Genomic DNA, 25154 nt, shown 5'->3' on the forward strand with positions numbered 1-25154 from the left:
GAAGACTCACCATCTAGAAAGTGCAGTGATTAAACAGAGTTATGACAAGACAGACTGAGTTCAGATCAAAGAGAGCACATTTGATCTGGACATAGCCCTGACTTGGCTGCTCAGAGCACACAGATGTGTAACTTCACAGCACTCTTCTGGCTGCTCATGTGGGCTACAATGGATTTTGTTGTGAGCTACACCACACTTGTGGCTTGAAGTAGGATCCTTGCATATTTAGAAACCTATCTTCCTAGCTTCTTAGATCTGTCTTTTACTACAGAAGTCAGAGTAAGACCTTACACACTAGCAGAGCAAGTCCACAATCATTCAATCTGCCCGATGTGTTTGTTTCTAACACCAAAAGTCACCCAGGGATATTCCACCTGCTCCAGGACTCAGACTAAGTATCCAACTGACAAGAGATTCCTCCACTGTAGAGTTAACTCTGGTTCCAGCTCAGGCTCCATTTCTGACTGCTACTCACTCACTAAATTCCTTTACCTGCATCTGGGCTGCTTTCAAGTCAAGCCAAGATCATCTGGATTGCACCTAAAATCTGCGCTCTGCAGTTAACTCAGCAGTGTTGACATTGCACTCAGCTCACCCACAGCTCCTCCCAAGTGCCTCGGACAACTAGTGCACTTCTTGACAGAGACAGAATCAAAGCAACACAGCTAAGGGGAGTTTCAGGAGCCAGGCATACATTCCGAAATGTAACAACATTTATGAAAAAGTGCAACAGCACTGAGGAGACAAAATATTGAACATATTTCATTCGGGGGGAGAACTGAAGAGGAAGAGGAAAAGCAGGTTGTCTCAGAATTTCTTCCTATCGAGAAAAGAAATATCACATCTCCCCCAAAACCCTTAAGAGATGCAAAATCATAGGCAATCTTGTCTATGAGTAAAGAAACAAGAGAGGATACCAGACTGCAGCAGAGGTCAGCAGAAGGCAACAGTGTGGTAGTACCTGTTTGGACAGAGCACTCCAAGGAAATAGTCCACGTAAGGAGCTCAGGCAGCAGTATTCCACTTCACACAGAAATAAATAGATGCACTGAGATTTCTGCCTTCTGACTCTCTTACCAGTGCAGCTATTATTTCTAATACAAACTCTTCTGAAAGTTTGGTATTCTAGCATTTAAATTTAAAGAATGCAACTAAATATCATTTAAGTAACTAAGGCAAATAAATGGTAACAGAAATTTAAAAAAGGTATTATTCATGAAAAGCAGCCCCTGAAATAAACTTTAATTCATTTGATATATGTTAATTTCAAGACAATCAAACCTTAAGGGCTTTACCAAAACAGCAGCCCATCATCTGTAATAGTAAAGTGATGGATACAGTACCAGATACTTTTACATCACTATACATAGAGCTGTTAGCACATTAATAATCATCTTTCATCAAGCACAAAACTCAAGAGTTACAAAATACAGCTGCAATAGCACAATTATACTGCTCTCTGCACATACCCTGAAGCAAAGAAAACAAATGGCTGCTTTTCATTAAGGGAGTTTGGCAAACATCTCTAAAGACAATGTTTTCTTTCCAGAAACAATCCCGAGAGGCATTTCAGAGTCTCTTTCCTGAGGTAAACCTGGTACACAAATATGTATTTATACTACAAAATACAAAGAGCAGTTTTCTAGTACATAGCACCTCTTAATTTTTCAGTAAAACAATCTATGTCTAAATTAAATATTAACTTGCATTAATTTCTTGTTTTAAAGTAGAACACTAATCCTACATTCACATATCCTTAGTTTCATTCAGTTTAATTTGTATGAGCAAGATTTTGTCTTTTATATCATAAAAGACAAAAATGATTTGCAAGCATAAAATTCAAAATTTCCATTTAAGGAAGATCCCTTTGAGAAGGGGTTGGAAGTTACTTCTTTTAGACTATTTGCCCCTGCCTGGTATCAGGCTGGGGGATATAGTATAAAAGAAGTAACTTCCAATTAAATGTAGAGATGGGCACAAATATTTGATGTGTATTTTAATCCACTATATATTCTGATTTTATATTTTAATGCATAAAGTCAGCAACAGACATGGCATCTCCATTGGGTACATTTTTAGACCAAAAATTTCTCCATCAGAAACTACACTACCTTAGATCAGCCATAGCTATCTACCATACTTAATTAAAAAATAATACCTCATAATCTCAATGTAAAATTAGTTTGCAGCTCCTTTTTAATATACAGTTCCTCTGGCATGAACATATGATATGACAGGTAGGGATCAGTTCCCTAACCATAATCACCTAATGTCATTCCACACCCAGGTGTAGCAGAGGTGAGATGGGACTCACCACGCCCTCCAGAAGTGACAAGCAGAGGTCACTTACCCTGGAATGCAACTGAAGTAGCAGCAGACATCTATTCTCTCAGGCAACACAATCTCACCTGATGCAATCACCAGGTTTTGATCTAATCACCTTAGCAATTATGTAACGCAAACTATCAGAAACTAATTGCTGGGGACAAGAGATCATGGAGAAGACTTTGGTATAGAAAATAACCCCACACTCCAGAGACCGAAAGAAAAAAACCCTGATACTAAAAGCCAGTAACACAGTCTCACTCACAAGCAGCTGTTTTCTGAAAGCACAGAATTATATAAAATCCTAGAGTTTTAAACTATCCCCTGATTTGCTTCATTTATCACCATACATATCAGTGCAAAACCAGGAAATAACATCTTTCAGTTCAGGAGGTGAGCAATATAATTGGTTAAGATTTTCATAACAAAGGCTGCATCCTAAACACACTACAATATTCCCAGCCATTTTTACAATTAGGTTTTGCTTCAAGGGGTTGCTTGCCACATGTGTGGGCTCAATATAGATGGTATTTCTTTATCATAGATTCCCAATCTAATTTCAAATTTAAATCATGGTGAAATTTTTCACAGGAGGAAGTTCAAAAGGTACAAAGCATCCCCAAATGTCCCTCCTCTTCCATCACAAGGGTGCATTTTCTTTCCAAGTTCCTCTCCAAGGTGTCTAAATGTTATTATACATCTTGAAACATCCTATGTGTTGTTCAAATAATCAACCTTTTAGATACAAAAGAGCATGGAAAATAAATACCCAGCAACAACACAGGCTACCTACACAAATTAGACTGAAATAGTTTTGCATCAAAGCAAACAGGAAGGTAAGAGAAGAACCCACCAGCACAGCTGGTCAGAAGGACATTAAACAAAAAACCTGTATTTAAATGAAAAGACAAAACAGGGATAAAAGTGTCAGAAAATATATGGAAAAAAATATCAACATATGCTTCCTGCACCCTTGTATGATCTCTTACTGGTTATCACCGGGCAAACATATATATCTATATATTCCTTACCTTTAACATAGTGAATTCATATGGCTGATAACCTTTGAAACTTTCATGGATGGCTGCCATTGTGTGTGAAGTTTTTTCCCAAAAATGAAGCAGTGTTGTCTGTAAGACAGGGTAAAATCTCAGTGCCAATGTTAACACAAATCTGTTTTCAATGATCTGTTTCAGTGCACATTTCTCATCTTCCCTCCAACACTAGGTACATATTCTTATGGTTGAATATTGCCATGGTAACCTCTTAAAAATCCACATTAACAGGAAAACATTCTTTCAGAGGTCAACATTTTCCTTGGATACCTGATATGTTGTTAACACATGAGAAAGGAGGTTGCATCTGCTGGCTCCCAGAAGATCCACTTTTTGACAGACATCAGTCTTCAGTTTGTCAAAGTTGAGTTTTGCGTGTCGCACTTGTGCTTGAACCTTCACACAAAAGAACAACTGTTTATGAAGTGATTTTTTTCTCTATTTTTAAGGAAAGAGCAAACTAATACCACCTCTAGGGAAATCAGAAAACTGAACAGGCTCAATTACAGTTTTATTTTCATCAATCCCACTGAAATTAAGCTAAACTGGCTGATAAATGGTACTCTTACTATCTTCTCTGTCATTGCTTTTTGTAATATATCCAGGGAAGAATTTTTGTTTTCTAACCCCAGTTTTGTATGATGGATATTAGTATAAAACATACACTGATAACAACTGGAAAAGATACTCATGTTGGTATCTCTTTCAAGAAGGACAAATTCACAGCCCAACCAACAAATCTGGAGCTTAAAGTTTTCAACATAATATACAGGTGCACAGTCAGAGACGTTTCCATGTGCCTAGAGCAAGAGACAAATGACAAAGTTTAAAGTCTGTCTGCAATGATACAGCACATCAATATTTTTGGATCGCTATGAAAATTTCACTCAATAAAGTTCTCCTTCTAAAATGGGAATGCCTTTTCTGTTAACTGCTATCAGAAAAATATCAATCACCCTTTTCCTAGGAACTAACAATTTCAGTTCAAGGGGTTTTATTTTTTCAAATTATTTTTCTATCACCTATTAAGTACATATACCTGTAGGTAAAGTACATATACAACATCCTGTTCCACAAACTGCCTGTGCTTCACAGCAACACTGACATGATTTGGTATCAGGGTAGAAGGTAGATGTACACATTTAGTATCCAGGATTTTCCATTTTTGTCACAGCTTTGTACACTACCAAAATATTACATTAATGAAAGGTATTTGTTTAAATTCTGTAAACAAGTCTTGTTATCATTTTCTTCCAACGGAATGGGAAACAATCAAACCGCAAAGTATTATGAATCTCCTATAACTCTTTCATAGTTAAAATAAAGTATTTACCCAAAAGATAAAATGTTTCATAATGAAAACAAAATACTGAAGTAAATCATACATTTCTTTCCTTTTCTGGCCTAACTTGGAGAGTAAACCCATTTTGTCCAGAATACCCAAACTCAGTCCAAGATTTGTCCAACTTGTATGCTCCTGATCTTCAGAAGTGAACCTGAAACTTTGCAGCAAGAACAAATACAGACATCTCATAATGCCATCTGAAATGTTATGTTTACTGAACTTCTGCTCTTATTTTCCCAAACTCAGAGTATACAAGACCTTTAACCAGGTAGAAAACCAGCCAAAGACCTGTATCACAAATTCATCAGGCGACCGACTCATACAAACTGTGGGATTCCTAGATTTCTGGGTACATGGCAACTTTGTTTCACTTATCAGATCAGTTCTGCTTAAGCAATACTGCTCATCAGCCTCATCTGTTCATAAGGAAGAAACTACCACAATTCAAAATCTGTCATAAATTCAGAATCTTACAGGTGAGATTTAGAAAAAGATGATGCCAAATGAAAAAAAGCAAACACTTTTTAAAGAGCAGTGCTACTCTACCTTTACAAAATAGCTCTGTGGTTACTGTGTTCATCCAAAACAGGAAGTCTTCCAGAGCAACTCCACCAAAGCATCAGTGAACAAATCCCAAGTTCTAGTAGTAACAAAGACAACTGAAACGTCTGACTGGATCCAGTGCTCTAAGCATGAGTAAAACATCTTACTGATAACTTGCTGGCTATCTTTGCATGTTGGAGAGTGCAAAAAAACAGAGGCGTCTCCAGAAGATGGAAAACTTCTTAGGTAGTTAGAAGATGTTTTAGTGAAGTAGAGACAAATTTGATTTTCCTCAGGAAAGAGGAAATGGCTCCAATGGCTTCCACTTCTCAGGCAAGCATGACAAATGTTAAGATATGATATAAAAATTATGGAGCAGCCACTGCCAGGATATCTACTACAAGGTATGGAATGTCATGAAAAGCCCCACCCAGTCAGAGTTACACTGGCATGAGCTGAGGCTGCTTCTTAGTTTGGGATCCCCAAGGATTGCTACACTTCTAGCTTGTGCCTGATGCAAGCCCAAGCAAGGCACCATGCTAGGCATGCCAGGAGTGCCATCCCAGCACATCTGTCTAGTCCAAACGGCACTCGGACCTCCAAAACTGAGCAGCAATGGAGGAAGACAGTGGAGCAGTGGCAGAAGTGTAGAAGCTTTATCCAGTGCTGGATAAAGACATTTGTCCTGTCTTAGGTCCTCAAATCCTTTATTTGCTTCAGCTGCAAGTGCCTGAGAGCACAGTTACAACTGCAGTGTGAAAAGGAGAGTTGTGTAGAAAGTCATGTGCCTGTGCAAAAAGGAACTTCTAACTGAAATGAAAATATGGGATTATGTGCATCTTTTGCCACAAAGAATTGCTGCAATGGGTAGGGATTTAAGTAAGAGATGTTGTTGGGCTTTGACAAAACTAATCTCAGTTATAGCCATGAAAATCCAGAGAAATTCAACTAATGTAAATGGAAATGTGTCACATATATAACTATATTTTACAGTGGTGCAGCTGAGAACAGAATCCCTTTCCTACTTGGTATATCACAGCACTGGCAAAAGCACAGTAAGAACAGCTGTGGCTTTGTAGACTTAAGGTTCAAGTAAGCAAATAATGTGAATTCTGCCAGTGATGGTGAGCCACAATTTTAAAAAAAAGAAGTACTACTAAATGGAATTATGAATTCCTACTCCAACTCCTTAAGAAAGGAGAAAAAAAATCCATAAAACAAAAGCACCTGTATAGTTTGAGTTGCAGTCTTCCTGCATCCATTCTTCAGGGGCATTTAGCAAAGAACAAGTTTGGCATTTATCTTAACTGAACATGGAATTAGTGTCTCCTTTAAAAACTAAAGCACTCATAAAGAGAAAGAGGTGATCCACAATACAATGTGGAATACAAACCCTTTTGTTTATCACACTCATACAGATGATTCAAGATACTTAATGCTGCCTTACCAAATGCTACACATTTCTCTTGCCAACCAGGAAGATGTGGTATTATGAAACTATTAAACTAAGCATGCTTTTAGGTTTTTTGATATATTGAAAGTTTATTGAGCAGAAGTATTCTCCTTTTTCCAGCAGCAGTACAGGGCAACTAAGAACACCACACACTACATCAGCATGACCTTTTGCTTTTTATCTGTGCATAAAATGCATTTCCAATTGAAATTGTTATTATTAGACATCTTTTAAGATTACTTGTTGGCTTCAGGAATTAGGTTTTAAACCTTAGTGCTTACAAAGCATAATCTACTTAATACCACACAAGTTATCAGAATGAACCTTTGGTTCTCTACTCAGGGGAAAGCTGATATAATACATACTAATCTTCTTCTCCTTTCTCTGCAAGTATTCTCTAAGACATGAGAAACAGAACCTTATTATGGTCTCAGTACTGCAAATTTTTATTCATATATTTAAATTTATTAATACTGAGCATACAATATTTCTTGAAAATCCTGGTCTGAAAACGGTCAGGATTTTACTGACCCTAGGAGAACCGCCTTGATCCAAACACAACCTGAGCATTTTATGATGAATGAGATTGTAAGCATCTGAAACTACAGGTGCTAGATGTGAGATTATATCATACAAGAAAATCTTACAGTACTCTTGGCATAAAAAAGATTATTACTCTTTTTCTAAGCAGCAACCTGGCACAACCTGCTTTTAATTTTCCAATGCAAACACTTAAGTACAATATTCATAAAGAGCACAGAAGAAAACATAAATTTGGAAAGCAGTATCTTTACAGTAATTTGGAAAGCAGTATCTATAGCTTGATAAACTGTAAGATGCCAGACAAATAATTTCAAAGGACTGAAATGCTACAATCCTAAATCCTGGGGGCCCCAAGTCAGATTCTAGAATGCTTGACTGTAAGGGCAGCTATTTGCTAATACAGTTTCCTAAACAGTATCCCAAAATGGATCAGGTTGGAAGGGACCACAGTAGATCCTCTGGTTCAACCTCTCTGCTCAAGCAAGGCCATCCCAGAGCACACAGCACAGGACAGTATACAGACAGTTCTTGAGTATCTCCAGTGACAGAGACTCCACAGCCTCTCTGGGCAACTTGCTCCAGTGTATGGCCATGTGCACAGTGAAGAGTTTCTTCCTCATGTTCAGGTGGAATTTCCTGTGCATCAGCTTCTGCCCAGTCCCTTTTGTCCTGTTGCTTGGCACCACTGAGAAGAACCTGGTCCATCCTTTGGGCACCCTCCCTTCAGACACCTAAGAGACACTGACTAGGTCCTTTCTCAGTCACCTCTTCTAGCATCTGAACAGGCCCAGCTCCCTCAGCCTTTCTTCATAAGAGATGCTCCAGTGCCTAAATCATCTTTGTCACTCTCCACTGGACCCAATTCAGGAGCTTCATGTCTCTTTTTCACTGAGGAGCCCAGAACTGGACACAGCACTCCAGGTGTGGCCTCACTAGGGCAGAGTAAAGGGGCAGGATCGTCTCTCTCAAGCTGTTGTCAATGCTCTTCCTAGTGAACATCAGGATACCATTGGTCTTCTTGGTCACAAGGGTATTGCTGGCTCATGGACAGTCAGCACCTCCAGGTGCTTCTCCACAGAGCTGCTTTTCAGCAAGTATGCTGAAAACCTTTATTCAAACAGAAAAATTCTAATCTTCAAGCATGATAACATAAAAAAAAAAAAATCCTCAGACCCAGTTAAAAACTCTATTCAATATGTTCAGTTACTAAAATACAGATTGGCCATGCACTTTCAAGGAGTCTTTATGTTGTCTACAGTACATCTGTGTTACTACTTTCTTCCAGTCTCCTATAAAATGCAAAATGTATTTTCAGTAGTAGCCTAATTTCAGGGACAATTCAGCTAGTGAAGCACCATCTCCAAAATTATGTTAGATAAATGTACTAACTCACTTTATGTATATTTTTGTCTCAGCATTTCCAGCATAGAAGGAGAAACAGATGCTTTTAGTCTAATTTGTCACCCAACCTCTCACTTACTCGATCTGAAAAGCATGCACAGTGTGTGTTTAGGCTGGAAGGAGGGGATAAGTGAATTGTGGGGGAAAAATGTCTGAAATATAGCAAAACTTCCTGTTTGGGGCTCTGGGTAAACCCTGTCAGCAGATAAAATCAGTGCAAATCTTTGCATTAAATAAGTATAGCACCTTCTGGCATACCTGATCCTTGTAAAGACTACATGAAAATGAAATCAAACTGTAGTTTGAGAACCAAGTATTTACCATAGAGCACAACTTACAGCATTTCTGCATATGGCACAGAAAACATAAGGAACTAGATTCTCAGTTCCCACAAACTGCAGTAATTTCATAGTTTGAGTGGTGTTTTGATGAGGAGCACCCATTACACTTTCACATGAGTATAACTAACTACTTGCTGGTTTATTTTTCCCCTTCTTTTTAATTCAAGATTGATGATGTGCAGTCAGAGAGCAGAAAAGGCAATGTTTTATACAAAATAATGCCTGTAACTCCTCCGCAGGCAAGGTACAGACTTCCAATGCCTTGCACAGTATGAAGCCTGATTTCCATGTGCTTTGGTATATTCTACATTTTGCAGACTACACTTTGATTCAACTGTTCCCTTGGGTTGGAAGAGTATTCATTGCATTCATTAATCTCTGCTCCATCATTTTTTAGAATAACACATAAAAACATTGGTTAAAAAACATTGGGCATACTTCTGTTCATCTCCTTCAACCCTGGTTGTTAAAATCTTCACTTATGGTCTGATGAGAAACACTGGTAGAAATTAATTTGAGGAGATGAAATTTTTAAAGTGAGCCACGTCTAGCTAAAAGGGAAAACTACTTGGACAGTATAAACAGATCCAAATGATATCCCTCAAGTCTGAAGCTGAGCAGATGTATATCACATTTGTTCAACAAACAAAACTATTCTTGACATTTGAATTAAGATAATTTTAGTGCAAACCAAGTTCCGATAATACATTTCTTAAATTTGCCATCTTGGACTTAATGATGATTGTCTGTGCTTGTGCAAAAGCCCTATGCATCTCACTCTATCAGGCTTGATTAAGAAAATTTGCAGTAATATTGCAATTCATATACAAGACCTAATTATCACTGCATGTGTGCCCGTCTCACTCTGGAAACCAACAAAACACCTTCTATGGAAGGGGACCCTGCCCATGACAGAGGAGTTGATCTCCTCTAGATGACCTTTAAGGTCCTTCTCAACCAAACCACTCTATGATTCTACAGCAAGTACTGTCTGCCCTTTGGCCACAAAAGAACAAGTGGCATGTCAGCTTTGAGAAAGCACTTATGTTTGTGTTTTGAGGAACCTTAAATATATTGGCAAATTCATGTGGAGAGACAGCCAGTAAGTGAAACTGAATTGAAGATGTATCAGGCCAGTTGCACTGCAAGAGAAAATTCTGGAAAGGAAGATGATACAACTTTCTGATGTCCTGAAGGCGTAGAAATCTCCCATTATATACAGACTTGAACAAGGCAAGTCTATCCCAAGATAAAATACAACGCAAAATCTTTTAAGCCACCAAAGACCGTTTTTCTAATGGCTGAAACATTCATTGTGAGAAACAATTAAAATATTGCACTAAAACACAGTGATAGCCAACATAATCCAATGAAATCAATGCCAACTGGAATAACTGCAAATACCTACTAGAGTATTGCCTGCCATAATTACTCAGAGCTTTTAGATTTAATTGTTCATGACAGTCCTGGAACTCAATGTAAGCAATAGAAGAAGAATGCTGAAGTAGACAAAAGAAAATGAAGACAAAAAAAGAAAAAAGGCAGAAACAATGCTATATTGCTGTATAACAGAATATACACAAATGCATCTTAACATAGATTAGTACAACAGTAGCATAATTTCCCTCTATTTACTGGTACCAGATCATGTTTCTCTGCCAGAAAACTCAATATGAAACATCAACTGTCTACAAACAGAATGACCATAAAGTCAGTATAAGTTGATTAAAAAGTTTTTTTTCTTTAATGCTGACATTTTTGATTCTAGCCAGAACCATCAAATCTCCATGACTTAAACATGTATTCTGCTCTCTTTATGCTACAATGGAGAAGCCTAGAGAAAAACAAATAGTAAAAAAGTCACATTATAACCAAAATGTTATTTCCTCAAACCCAGCAGCCTTCACACTCTGTCATTCAAAGCTGCTACAATTTACTTAATTTACTATTTTTGGTATGTTAAAAACATTTTATTAGAAAAATTTCATATCTGTGAATAGCAAAATTTTAAACGCCAAGAAGCGCCAAAAAAGTGTCATATTTTCTCCAATTCTGCGAATTTTCAAATGTCCTATTAAAACACAGTCTATGGCAGTTCTTGAGGAGAGCCATTATGACTCATCAAAATTGTCATTACTATTTGGCTCAGTTTTTACCAGAATTTGTCCCTGTGCACACACCTATCCCCTCGGTCACTCATACCTAAGCCAGCTTAGGGAAGCTCCACAGGTCTTCCAGAAAAGCCTTGCTGGAGAGTTGCTATGTATTTCATCAGAGAGGTTAAAGGCAGTACAAACCAGCAGATGAACATCACAAAATATTACTCTTGCACCTGCCCTCAGACACACCTTCCACCCACAAAAGCATACTAGGTGTGCCTAGCTCAGGCCTTGACATCCACCTCACTACCTTGTGCCTGTGTTAAGGATGGAGATCCAGCAAACACAAACAATTGACACTAGAATGCACTTCATATTACCCTGTTTCTCTCTACTGGACCATAAAGGGAGCTCTCACTGATCCATTTAGGTGTAGACACCTACAGAGCACGTGTCTGAAGTTATGTTTGATAAATCCTAAACTAAATAACATCCAGAAAATTAATTCCTTTGTCGCTAATAATAACCATAAGTATTTGATTGTGTGCCTTATTTACCCTGTTAATTCGTCCAGTATAAGCTTCCAAGCCATGATTCTTGAAAAACTCATGAAGAAAACACTGAGGAGCCTCAGCAGCTTATGTATCATGGTCTAACCAATTTTCATCTTCTCTTTGTTAAATGAGACAGACTGACTTAGAAACACCTCATCTTAGGTAGCTTCCCCTAGTCTCTGTACCATATCTTATACTTCTGACACTCTCCTCTCCAGGTTCTCAACCCAGAGATGTGGACTGCCATCTGTGCTTGCTCAAACTGCACCAAGAGACACCATCTAAGCTCCATCTTTACATAAGATCTTCACAAAAACCTCTTGCAAAAAGCTTTCAACTGTAGTTGCAGAGCTGCAATTAGCAGTTTGCTGCTGGGAGAAAAGAATTAAATATACAAAAGAGATGAAATTGTGATTAAATACACAAAAAACCTCTTTAATCTAGCATTTCAAACATACACTGTTTAGTTGTTTGCATCTCCAGTCACTGAAGATGAGGCTGTTGTATTCAGGATACAAATACACCACAGATGAAGTACAACTACCATTCTCTGTTCTCTTCTTTGACCATAGAGCCTCATGCTTTTATTCTTTCCTGCCTATGTAATTTTGCCCTAATTTTTAGCTCTGTTATTTTCCCCTCATTATTTTGGGTCCAAGGCATGTGTTTTTCTTCCTGTTTGAAATTCATGTCTATAAGTCAGGGTCAAGGAGAATGCCATGTTAAGGAGCAAATTGCTTAATGATCTTTGATGCAGTTTCTACCTTAACAGCAATAGAAAAACCTAAGGTAGGAAAATATCTTCTTAGGTACACTGAATTAACTACCATTACTTTTAAATTCCAACAAAGAATTTTTTCTAAAAGATATAAAAACTTCTACTGAAGTGCCAGACCATGGATATACACCAGGATCTCTGTGGATTGTTTTTTTTTTTTTTTTTGGAGTATATGAAATTTGGTCTTTGTGTCACATTTATGCCACATTTCCCTCTTCAGTTTTTCAGTATTTGGCCTGTAAAAATTTTACTGCCTTCAGCCTGTTGGCTCACACACCATGCAACTCCAGCCTGGCAGTAATGAGTAAACCATGGCCAGAACTGCTTACTTCACAACCACTGAAAGCAGATGTGAGCAATTCTCTGAACCCTGTGAGGATATAAGGTTATGGCTGGCTTGAATATTCTTCCTTTTTTCCCCTCCAAAAAACAAAGGTTGGTTGTACCATCTTCTGATATATTCAATGATGGCTATCACCGAAACTGAATAGCTCTCCCTCTCTCCTTTATGCAAACATATAGACATTTATCTTATTCCTCTCTTTTTTTCCTACTGCTTCACTTCCTTCCCAGCCTTGTGTTTATTCCTGCTGTTTTATAATGTACCTTTTTCAAGTCTCTTGTGTCTCTTTAAGGATGGGGAAAAATGAGAACCTCCTCACACTTTATGCATGTGATTCCATAAATATTACACAGGGACATGACTTTTCACTCTGCATTTTTCTTCAACTGAAAGCCAAGTTGGATCTGTAAACACAGATCAGTTCAGGCTTAGCAATGGGGAAAAAAAGGCAAGCAATATGAATTTTTGACCAAATATGTAAATTAGTTTATGTAAAAAGAACAACAGATGACGGTTTGTCAGGCCAGGAAAAAAAAGAATAAGGAGGAGTATGATGGAAGGCCATCATACCACAGATACAAAACTTGTTAAGATGAGACTTCAGCCAACACAGGAACCAGAGGGCATGTCTCCACTAGCCACAGTACTAAAAGAAAACACCACTGTGCATTTGCTCTATGCAGCTCCCAAGCTGCTACCATTGGGCACCAGTTAAGAAAGATGATGCACAGCCAGTGGATTTTTGTCTGAAGAATAAAGTAACCCTGAGGCACATTCGCAGGTTACGGAGAGTTTGAGAGTTTGCTCTGCTGGATTCAGACCAGCACAGCATCCTTTTATGCTGAAGAACTCTCTGTTCTGTGATTTAAGGTAGCACAGATACTTCAAATTAGCTTTTGCAACATAACACCTGTGTAACTGCAGATTTTCTACTACAGAAATTCAAAATCATGAGTTACAGAATTTTCAACTGTTAGAGGTGCCAGAGCATATTCAGGCACTGCCTATGTCCAGCATGTTTAGGTAACAGAAATCCCATGGAAATGCTTCAGTTACTATAACTGTATGACAGAATGTAAGCTTTACATTCACACAGATTCACCAGGAGAAGGGGTGGGACAATTTCGAGGTGCTCCAACATTTCTGCAATTACAACCACAGTATGGAGAGAAGATCAGATCTTTCAAACAATTTTGTACTCCCTTGAAAAAAATCTACATATACATTAAGACTTGAGGTTTGAATTTTGGAAATTAATTGCCAAAACCTACAGGATCTACCTGGACAGGCCTAGCTTATCTTTCAACATCCACCACAAATCTCCTCTCTTCTTTCCAGATGGTTGTCTGCCAAGTGAAATGGTTACTCATGGTATTTAGGTGGGGGCTGGAATACTAAACAGTGTTATTGTCTACATGAAACCTGTGGGAAATGAATACCTAACTAATTTTTTGCTCTATTTTTTAGAGGGTAGTTTGCTAAAAATAAATATTGTTGAAACAGCCCTGCTTTTGGATTAGGCATTTCAACAGATCAGGTCCATCAACTACATGTTTTCTAAATTTATATGAAAAAAGTTGCTCTGCTATTCCCTACTCTCACTATTATAGCAGGGCAAAAACATGGATCCAAACACCTCTTAGAAGCAGCAAAGTTTTGTTATATCCAAATTAAATTTCTCTGAGACATGAAAATAATTTGTGGGAAGCAATACAGTGCTCTGTACTAAATAATAACATTCTGAACAGCTGCCCTAAAGCAAGAGACATATACTTCCTCCTCCATTATTAAAAAATAATTTAGTCCCTTCATAGGAAAAAAAAAACAAAAGCCAAACACCACAAGTTGAACAGTACAGCTCAACAGCAACAGAAAACCTCTGAAGTTTTTTTCCTAAGGAATTACCAGGAATTAAGGTGGTATTTTCCTCCTCCTCCCTGACTTCTGCCCCTCTAGCATGGCCAAGATGCAGACACAGTGTGTCATTTGGGGAGAGCAACGCCTCTACAGAATCCTTCCACTTATCCAGCAGCTGGACACAGCCCTGATCAAAATTACACCCACAGTCCAGCAAGCTCATTCAGCCAAAAACCAGAGCCTTTAGCTTAAAGATTCACAACAGCTTTCACAAACAGAACACACAGTGCAGACCCAGACTGTGAATCCAACTGCTTAAAATAAAACAATTACAACAAAATATACAAAGAAATATTCTCAGAAAATACATCAGCTTAAAAAAAATTCTATCAAACACAGCATGCAGCTGACTCAAATACGTGATGTGGACTGCTTCTGGAATTCCAACCACTATTTACTGCAAAACGAAGGAAAGTCTGTCAAAGTTAAGACGAAAGCAACAACAGTCTTCAGTTTTTCAGAACCACACTCAGAGTTATTATACAAATTATGATCACATCACAACATAAAAATTCAGGCAAAGCAAAAAACCATTCCTGAGTCACCCCATTTTAAAACATTCAGAGCTTTTGAGCTCACACCCCAAGAGATAGAGATATGCAACTTTTCTGCACATTAGCTGTTTTAACAAAAATTTTGAATTAAACAGATGCTAAGTGTGTTTACACAAGACTTATTTTAAATTAGGAGTGATTGACTTGAGTTTAAGTTTGGGAAAATACATTTTTAAGCTAAATAGATAGATGCTATGTTCAAAACACAGTGAATGATTACACAGAGTTCTGCACCAGGTCAGCTTCATCTAGGCATCACCCTTCAGAAAAGCAGCATCTCTGCACAGCCATACATTTTCCCCAGAAAACAGGTCATACATACTCCTGCCTTTGCCCTTAGAAAAATCTTCCCCTACTCTTCAAATACATAGCCCCATTCTCCTTACATGTTGCCAAGCAACTTCTCCATCTCCTGCCTGTGCAGGAATAGATCAACTCCAAATGAATGTGTCCACACTTCATGCAGGACAGAACCCGGCCTCAGCAGTTTTGATCCAAAAAGCTGTAGCTTGCATTCCCAAGAAAGGTTCATGGGGAAATAAAGGGATACAGCCAGCGTCAGCAACCCAGCTGACATTTCTGCAGGCTGCATGAGGCCTCTCCTCCTATTTTATCCAGTAGAGGGACAAACTACTTATGGTCAATATGTTTAACTTCAAACTGTACCAAAGGAGGGAGGGTTAATGCAGCGAGATATGTGACAGCTGAGAGCTGGAGTGCACACAGCCTCTCCTCCCAGCTCATTCACACAGGGTCATGACAGTGTATGAAAGCAGCTCCACCTCATAGACCTTGCACCTCCTGGCTGCTCTCAGATTACCAGTGAGCAGAGAACACGTCATGCTCCTGAAACTATTAATATGGATGGCTTCCTCACAGCCATTTTATTCATTCTTACAGCTTAGATCAATGTGCAAATTATTTTTAAAAGGGAACAAACATGAAATTACAATTTAAATGAAAGGAAGGCAATAAATATGAACTTCTAGCCTTGTTAAAACATCTGCTTCTCTTCTACTTTAAGAAGTCTTTTAAATACATGCTTCAGCTTTCTGTTGGTAATGAGTTTCAGTACTGGTCAAACCCAGAATGTGTGGTTTACCAGACTGAAAGAAAAAAAAGACCAAAAAACACTTGTTGGCACTGACAGGGACCTTGAAGTAAGGACATACAAAGAAAATATTAATGATCAGCAAACTCTTAAATTGAATACAGAATTACATTCATCTAAACAGCATTATTTCAGAGTTTGGGGATAGACTTTTACATTATGAGCCCCAAATGCAGTTCCAGTAGGGAACATACATCTGTCACTCTGCAGACATGAGTCATTACCACCACAGTGTGCTTGGATGCACCCTCCCAATTTACAAACAGGGGCATATTTTCATGCATGGACAAACATCCTCTTCAGGGAAGAATATGGTCCTGAAAACTACTGAACTCTCCTCTCCTGAAATGACTCTAAGGGAGTTCATAAACAGCCAACAGTTCTTTGCATAAATGCAAAGAACTATGAATAGTCTGAAAACAAAGAGTTGCATTTTATTGGTATGATCCAAGTGTATGAGTTGCTAAAAATTATTGCAAAGATTTGTATCAAGAAGCAGGCCAACCAAGATAAATTGCAAAAATGAAGAAATAACATGGTCTTTCAGGTTTGAAAGATCACATATAGCTCTAAAGCAGGCATAACCTGGACTGAGTGTTAAATGTTGCTAAGAATTGCATAACTCACTTGTGTTTATCACATTAGACAACCTGAGAGCAAAGGATGGTTGCCACACATGGTACAGGGGGGAATGCTGGCAAGTGGAGAGCAATTAGACAGTCAGCCCCTGCAGGAAACTGAGACAGGTAAATTACTGCTTTTGAACACTGAAGATCAGAGGTGATGTAAGAATATTGTAATATAGCATAAAACTAACATGTCTACTATACCCATGACTGTATTAATCTAGTAATTATACAATTCAGTTTATCTTAGATAATGCAGATAATTTGGAGGTCTTCTTGACTCCTTCAGGTACAGTGTCCTCATAAGGAAAATATAATTCATATTTTTAATTTCTTTGCATCCGAATTAAATTCTTCAAGGCCTGAGCAAGATTGTTACTTGAATCTGCGTCTCCTCTGAGGAAGCAGATGGGAGGAGTGAATACACTGGAATTAAATAAAGGGACTTGAAAAGCTCAAATTCAGATGCAGTACCAATATCCCCATTGAAAACTCACTGTAAAACAGTGAGCTGGCCTGTATGATCTCCTTGGCCATTGCAAAGGGCAGTGGCATGAACAGATGTACAAACTGCCAGGGAACGGCACTGACACATGTTGCAAATTATAGCTAGATGTGACACCAACATTAAGAAAGACACCTCTAACAAAATCAACAGGATTACCAAGTTCCTTTAATATTCAGTCCCCAAATGCTCTCACTGTCCTGAGTGCAAAGCCACCCTGTTTACAGTGCTAATGCAGAAATCCTGTAAGTCAAGGTTTTGTGTTTCATTTTCTATTCAACCTTTCAGTACAGAATATAAAATGGCACCCACAAATAATCACGATACATTTGTAAGACAAAGTCTGTTGTAAATAATCCCATGCTTTGTTATTGCTGTTCCTGGTTGGCATTTAATATATCAATAAGCATGGCTTGCTTCCATCAAAACAATTTAATTATATTTTGTCAAGACACAAACTCTGAAAGAGTACAAATTTATAAAAAAGACACAAATCTTTTTGTGGTGCTCTTCAGAACTTCACAGTGTGCTATTAAAGATGAAACAACATTTGAAATATAAGCAGGGTTCAGGCAGAACTCTGAATCAGAGATGGTGGTATATTTGCCATTTTTTTGGTTAGAACAGTACCTTTTTGTTTGTTTTTTTTTAATCCTATCTAATTTGGTTTCATTAAGTGAAGGAGAAAAATCAAACACAACATCTTTCAGAGCCTATGCAACATACAACTGAACAGCTAAGGCCTTATGAAGTCAAAGCAGATGGACTACATTATGCATGTGCCCAGGCATTTTAGGAAAGTATAAGAAGAATTCCTGGGCAGTGGCGACTATAGAAAAGCTTGGTTCTCTTGTGTAAACAATGTTTTCCCCAACAGCTGTATTCCCCTTCCTGTTTATTCTTCACTTCTGCAGAATTCTCTCAGTTCAGTCACATCTGTATTTCATTTATTTTTAAAAAATATTTCTTTAGCTATCCTCCTAGCCTTTTCAGACTATTAATGTTGAGGGAATTTTCCAAATCTCATTTCTCTTTTCACAGCCTACTCTGGTCATATTTTTTACACTTCATTTAGGTTCTGAATTCACAAAATGATCCACATGGGTAACAAGCTTTGCCCACATAGACCAGCTTGCAGGGTTTGAGTTTTCATTTGAGCAATAGAAATTGTCTGGGCAATCATCTTTCCCATTTTCAGAATAATATTTCAGGTATTTTTTTTCCATTCCTGCATTTTTTTATATCCAATAATAAATTCAATATTTACACATTCCTGTAATTATTAGGCATGAGAAAATTCCTGGAGTTTAATTTTAATCACATCATGTTTGAGAGAGTCTTTTTAATACTGGACCAAAACCAATTATTGCATAAAAGTTAAGGCTATTGATTTACATCACTGATTTTTTTTTAGAAGATTTATTGTAGTCTGTTGAAACATTTTTTATTCTGTTATTTAGGTGAACAGAAATTTTTAGGATGTGCCTGCCTACCTTTTCTCAACATAAATACAGGTACTGAAAACGTACAAATAACCCAAATCTGCCTTGTTTGATTTCAGCAAGGTCACATGAAACAAAGTTTAAAAACTATATCATATCTGTAATCTACAGGATTAACAGCAGACTAATTATATTTTACCTTAATGCTATTTTTCAGAGTCTCACCTCAAATTCTTCTTTTGTAAAAATAACTGAACAGATGATGAACCATTTATCAAGGGTAAGCATTAATCTCTGGAAGTAACCATATTCTACAAGCAATACCTCTAAAGATGATGTAATCTGTTCCAAGAAGTCTGTTTCTATTTTTAAGTGGCATACTGTTATTATGCTTTTAAAAGGGCATCTCCATCACACATTGTTACTTTGCTTTTAACTCAGTAACAATCATCAGTGATATTTAATATACATGAAATGGCTTCAGAAAATTATTGATTTTGTATCATTATGTACTCTGAGTCTTACAAATGGTACTTGAAATGGTAATTTAAAGTTGTAAGACTATAAAATGCTTTTACTGTGAAGAACATTTGTCCTAAAGGTTACATTTTCAAAAGAGGTATATCTTTCCTAACTGCCTAAAAATGCTTGTGCATTTTGCATGTGAGATATCTCGTAATGTTTTGGTTTCTCTGCTTAATGTTACTAAATATTATATTGGAGAAGTTGGAAAGAACATTACAGCAACAAATCCTCTAAGATAATACACTCAGCACTGGAACTCCATCTGCTTTTACAGGGAGATGCAATAATCACAAAGCAACAACTAGAATTTTGAGTGAAGAGCACTTTTTATATGCTTTGTCTTTCCCTACCCTAATTTCTCGGTAAATCACTAAATTTAGCCTTTCCAACACCACACACTTTCATATTTAAAAAACTGCTTTCAAAACCCCTACTCTGACTGCTATTCCCCACCAGAAAGAAGCCAAACCTACTCCTGATGGCACAGGCATGCCACAAGAAGAGATATGTGTGGGTGTTTCTTATCATCGGATCGTAAGAGTGGGCTGTTATCTTTATCTCTGCTATCACGTTGCTACACTAAGATGTGGATCTCAGAGTGCAGTTTGACACCATCTTACTAATTTGAGAGGAGACGCATACTCTCTACCTTGCAGAGCGTATTACTGCATCTCCTGGAAGTTCACCTATTCTTCTAGTAAGCAGCAGCAGCAATGCAAATCACTGAAGAGAATAGGTGGGGGGTTGTTTTGGTTTTTTAAAGGAAGATTTCGAATCAAGGCTGATAAAATCATATCTATTACTGTGAGAGGCTTTACTATCTCAGATTCCTAGCAGGTATTAAGAAAGTCACCATTCTTTTTTCACATTGCAGTGCCACACATCTCATACCCAGCATACAGTCTACTGAAGCAACTCAGACCTCTCTGACACCTCCAGAGCACAAACACCAACATGTGCTCTCTCACATGTAGGGGCCTGTATTATTGTTGCCCCAAGATAAAAGTGCTTAAAGTTTTTCAGATGGAGTTGGAATTTAATGGGAAAGTAACACCTAAAATCAAACAGAGATAACTACGGGTTTTTTTAAGAATTGTTTCTGTTAATTTTAAAAACCCAAGCTTGGTCAACAGTGACTACCCAGCTGGCTCTAAATATCCATCAATTATACTGCTACTTGTAACTATGACAACTTAGAGTCTTTTATTTACACCGTTGTGACTGCCATGGCCAAAGATATTTTTCTTTAAGATCCTGGTGTACTTTGCTGCTGGAAAACGGAAAGATTTTCCAGCTTAATATCATCTGCAGATGCCAATAGCATTAGCATATTTTCTCTCGGTTGGCTTTTAATAATTCAACTAGAACATGACCAACAAACAGCACCACAAAACTTCTAAGAGAGTCACCCTCAAATCAATTGTTTTATTAGATATAGAAAAATACTTGGAAAACATATTACAGATGTACAGATTTTGTTCTCGCAGGAAGAGAGTTTAGTTGATCTTTAAGTTGTTTTCTATCTTTAAATTCTATGATCCTCTGAAACTTTGTTTAGTGTTCTTTGGTCAATATTCTCAACTCTCAGCTCCTGAAAGCTCTTATTTTTCTAGTAAAGTTAAATTCACTTTTCCAGTAATCACTCATAAGGAACTGCAAGAATACAGACTTGCAATTTGTTTTCCATTAAAACAACAATTTGACTAAAAATGCAAAAATATAAAAAACATCATCATGTAATGTTATTTATAAACCTCTGTTTTTACTTGCTCTTCAGTTTGCTAGCTTCTAAATGCCTACAGATTTCCTTTTCACTTTATTTTTACCAGAAACTGAAATTTAGTTCCCAAGTATGGCAACTGCCAAGTCTGTCCTTACGTCAAAGATCAGCTTCATATTTGGTTTTTCTCCTTCAGCAGGCTTTTTGCATTTTCTGAACTCTCCAAGAGTTTTCAAAAGTAACAGAGAATTACAAAAAAAAAATTAAAACAATACTCCAGTACATTTCCAAAGTGCCTTTAGGTTTGCTGGGCTGTTAGCAGCTAATGTTAATGGATAGGGGAGCAGCAGATGATGCTGTAACATGGTACAGCACCTTTATCATCACACAAGCCAGAATGTCCTCGTGCCCAGCAGTGATACCGGGCAAGGGGACAGCAGGGGACAGCAGATGTATCTGAGCCATACTTGCTGAGACCTTTACAATGAATACATAGTCAGTGATTCCCTTATGACCTTTTAATCAATAGAATTATTTATATCTTCATTATTTCCCATCTATACACTGGAGCTCTAACTTTCAAGAAGTAAAATATATTCAAGGAAAGCTTGCACAGGTCAGCCACTCCCTATATTGGTACATTTATAACAACAGCAGTTTAAGTTGTCGTTATGTCATTTTGAGCTCTTCTTGTTGAACCTTCCTTCTTCCCACTTTACTATTCTCTCGACAGATTTGTCTTTAAAATTACATTTAAGGGCATTAATTTTGTTTCAAGTATATAAAGACTATAAGGAATTGGAGATAAAATGTATCCAAACAATTCAGCTTCTAGCTTGCAAGTTCTCAACATCTACCCGCAAAATGGGTGGTAAGGTGCAGCGCAGCCTGGCTCAGGGAGCCCAGCATTGCCACTGGGTAATAACAAAAATACTTCAGCTTTGGTTCAAACCTCAGAATGAAGGGGAAGCAGAGGAGTATGAGAACAAAGGAAGCAAAAAACAAATATAGAAGGGATTAATCTGCTTTATCAATGTAGCACGATAAACAACCTATCATGCCACAGATGTAATTTTCTCATAGCTAGCTCGAAGGTCAGCATGACAACTTTTTTCAGCTCTCACTTTTTATTTGTTAGGGATGGCACTGAAATGTACAGGTTTGATGAGAAAGTCTACAGTATTGAACTGTTCAAGGGATAGCACAGCCAAGTAAAATTGAACAGCACACTGTCCTGTGTCATATAGGCCGCATATGGAAGGCTGTGTCCTGGTCTCAGTTTATCCCTACACACTGCTGCATTCCTGCTCAGAAAATGCATGGAAAAGCTTAACTTTTTCAGAGCTGGAAGAAGGACACACTTGGGCCATTTGGTCTACAATTTTCAACGTCACAGCACAGTTCATGTTATAGTGTACAGTCTCTCCAGACAGATAAAAGAGACCAGATTTAAGAACATTAAAAACCTGATCAGTGTGAAGAATTTGGTAAAAGGATATTAGCTCATTAACATTCTTCTATATATCACAGCACTGTTTAGATGCTCTCAAGGAACACTTCAAACTCTGAACTTAGGATGGAAGACCTCTGTAACCAGAACAGCACTGCACTGTTCATAAAAACTGCTAATAGGTAAAAAAAAAGAAGTTACATAGCATTTATAGAACTCTGCAGGAAAAAGTAAATACCTATTTCCTTAGTTTGACTCAAGTAGCTACAATTACACAGCTATCTTCAAACAACAATGTAAAAAGGCTGCTCTGCAGTGCTCTGAGACACTCTGAAAGGGGTAGTGTTGCTGGGTCTTGCACACTTAGGCTGACGCCTTAAGAACAGCATTAGAAAATTCTTTCAAGTACCTCATTGTTTTGAAAGAGCTACAAAAATGTCAGTGTTTTAACTCAGATTTTATCAGCTCTGAAAATACTGACTCAACTATTGATCTTTTAGCCTGAGCTATTCTGAGGGAAGGTATGAAAACCCCATCTGGATTGATTTAGCTTTGGTCTCCAAAAACAAGTACCATATCTGTATACATAATGATACATTAAGGATTACATTATAAAAGGCTACATACTTGAAAAACAGTCCTTTAACTACATGATATAAATACTGCTGATGTACTAGGTGTATTAAAGATCATTAAACCAGCACTGTTTACTAGAAATAAAAAAACCCAAAAAACATTTACTTAAGTAATAGTTTGGAGTTTTACAATCAGAAGTCTGAAGAAAACTTTCTTTCAAGTGCTCTGAGAGGATTAGCTTCCCTAACTACTTGGTGGTGTATCATTCAATATGCAGCTCCAGCTCAAAATGCTTCTCTCTGGCAATGGTATATTTAAGAACCAAAAACCTTACGTGAGTAATTATAACATCTTGCTCAACACAAAACTAGCATGACTTCTTACACTGTTACAGATCCAAAATAAGCCCTAAAACCTCAGCATTACACTGCCACACTATGGCACAATTAAGATCTGCAAGCAAAAATAGAAAAAAAAGACAATAAAAACTCCTTTAATTATTTAGAACTACAGAATCCACCATTAATTTTTGTAAAGCACTAAAAAGAAACTTAGATCTTGCTCAGCAATGCTACCTAGGAACATTATGCCTGTGGATTTTATTTCAGTATTTTTTTCCCCGTGATTAAAAACCAAAAAGCTTACATTCTGCAAGTATTAAATCTTCAAAGACTAGCTTGATATGCCTGTTGCACAGATGGGAAATGTGGGAAAGTGGATACCAGGGGCATTTCTTTGCTTTGTTGGCTACAAAATGTAGAGCTTTTTGTTCCCTGCATTACAATGTGAACTGAAAGGTTTTCAGTCCACAGCCAGTTGGACAAGAGATATGTTCAGAAGACTTTCAAGTTTGTTTTTTTTTAACTATTTGAGGTCATGCTACAGAATTTTAGAATCTACTTTTATTTTTTTATCTCAGAATGTAATTTATTTCAGATCTAGAAATATTTAAAAATACTTAGTATTTCCATATTTTTGCTACTAAATTTTGTAAGAACTTTAAAAAAATATATTTTTTTGCTGACCTTGAAGCACAGCAACTCAAGATGTCTGAAATTCCACATCTAAGTTTTTATCTACAAGTGCTCACTGCACAAACCATATGTTATTTTAATTACTTTGTCATTTATATAATTTATGCTTTCCACGGCACTTGTTTAGCAAGAAAGCTATAAATCAGTTTTCTATTACCAGTACTGCTTTATTCATTCTAACATTCCATTTTTAAGTGTTTTCCTAATAAATCAAACAATGTACATAAGCAATCAGCTGAGGCCAAGACCATACCAATTATTTTACCTGCAAGAACTTGCCATTACAAACATTTCCCATAGGGCATAATAAAATATATGTCTGGTGCCACAAGACTTACAGGAATACCCTGTACTGAAGCATTAAATAAAGATTAGATGACTAACTGGGGCACTATTTGTTCCATCCCTTTCTTAATTGCTATTGTCACCACTTTGGCTTACAAAAAATAGCACAGTTAGATGCATGCCAGTCCTTTCCTCTTAGGATGGTTTAGTCAAGCTTTTAAAATCTACAGTTATATACCTTTTATCTTCAAGCACTTTCAGTTACAGACTCCTTAAGCCATCAATTAACAGGATTTTCTCTTTTACACATTACCTATCTCTAAGACACATACATATTTACATGTACACTTGATTACAGTTTCTGTACACTTTAATACAGTTTTACAATTTCTGTAAATTTTTTTACTGCCTTTACTCAAAGCACGAGCCACTTGGTTATACCTAAGATCCTAAGTCTTCCTGAGAGGCAGCATCTATAAACAGCCAACTGTGAACACTACAGACTTTTGACAAACTTGGCTCTAGGGCCTCACTAGAAAATGTCTCATGTGCATTCCTGAACTGGGACAGGATCAGCCTAAATAAATTCTATACTCTCACCTGGTAGCAACATTGCAGCCTACCACCTA

The 25154-nt window shown here is 37.4% G+C and overlaps 1 protein-coding gene across 5 annotated transcripts in view; it reads right to left on the minus strand.

The window, feature by feature from the left end:
* The window catches only part of ICA1 (islet cell autoantigen 1), a 65117-nt gene that overhangs the window by 20122 nt on the left and 19841 nt on the right, over window positions 1-25154 (minus strand). For all 5 annotated transcript variants that reach the window (XM_063152046.1, XM_063152054.1, XM_063152064.1 and 2 more), the window contains 2 exons: window positions 3651-3776; window positions 3357-3455 (listed from right to left, as the gene is read on the minus strand). In XM_063152046.1, the coding sequence (XP_063008116.1) occupies window positions 3357-3455; window positions 3651-3776 (225 nt within the window). The remainder of the gene's footprint in view (window positions 1-3356; window positions 3456-3650; window positions 3777-25154) is intronic.

The sequence above is a fragment of the Melospiza melodia genome, chromosome 1 (genome assembly GCF_035770615.1).
Source record: "Melospiza melodia melodia isolate bMelMel2 chromosome 1, bMelMel2.pri, whole genome shotgun sequence".
NCBI lineage: Eukaryota > Metazoa > Chordata > Aves > Passeriformes > Passerellidae > Melospiza > Melospiza melodia.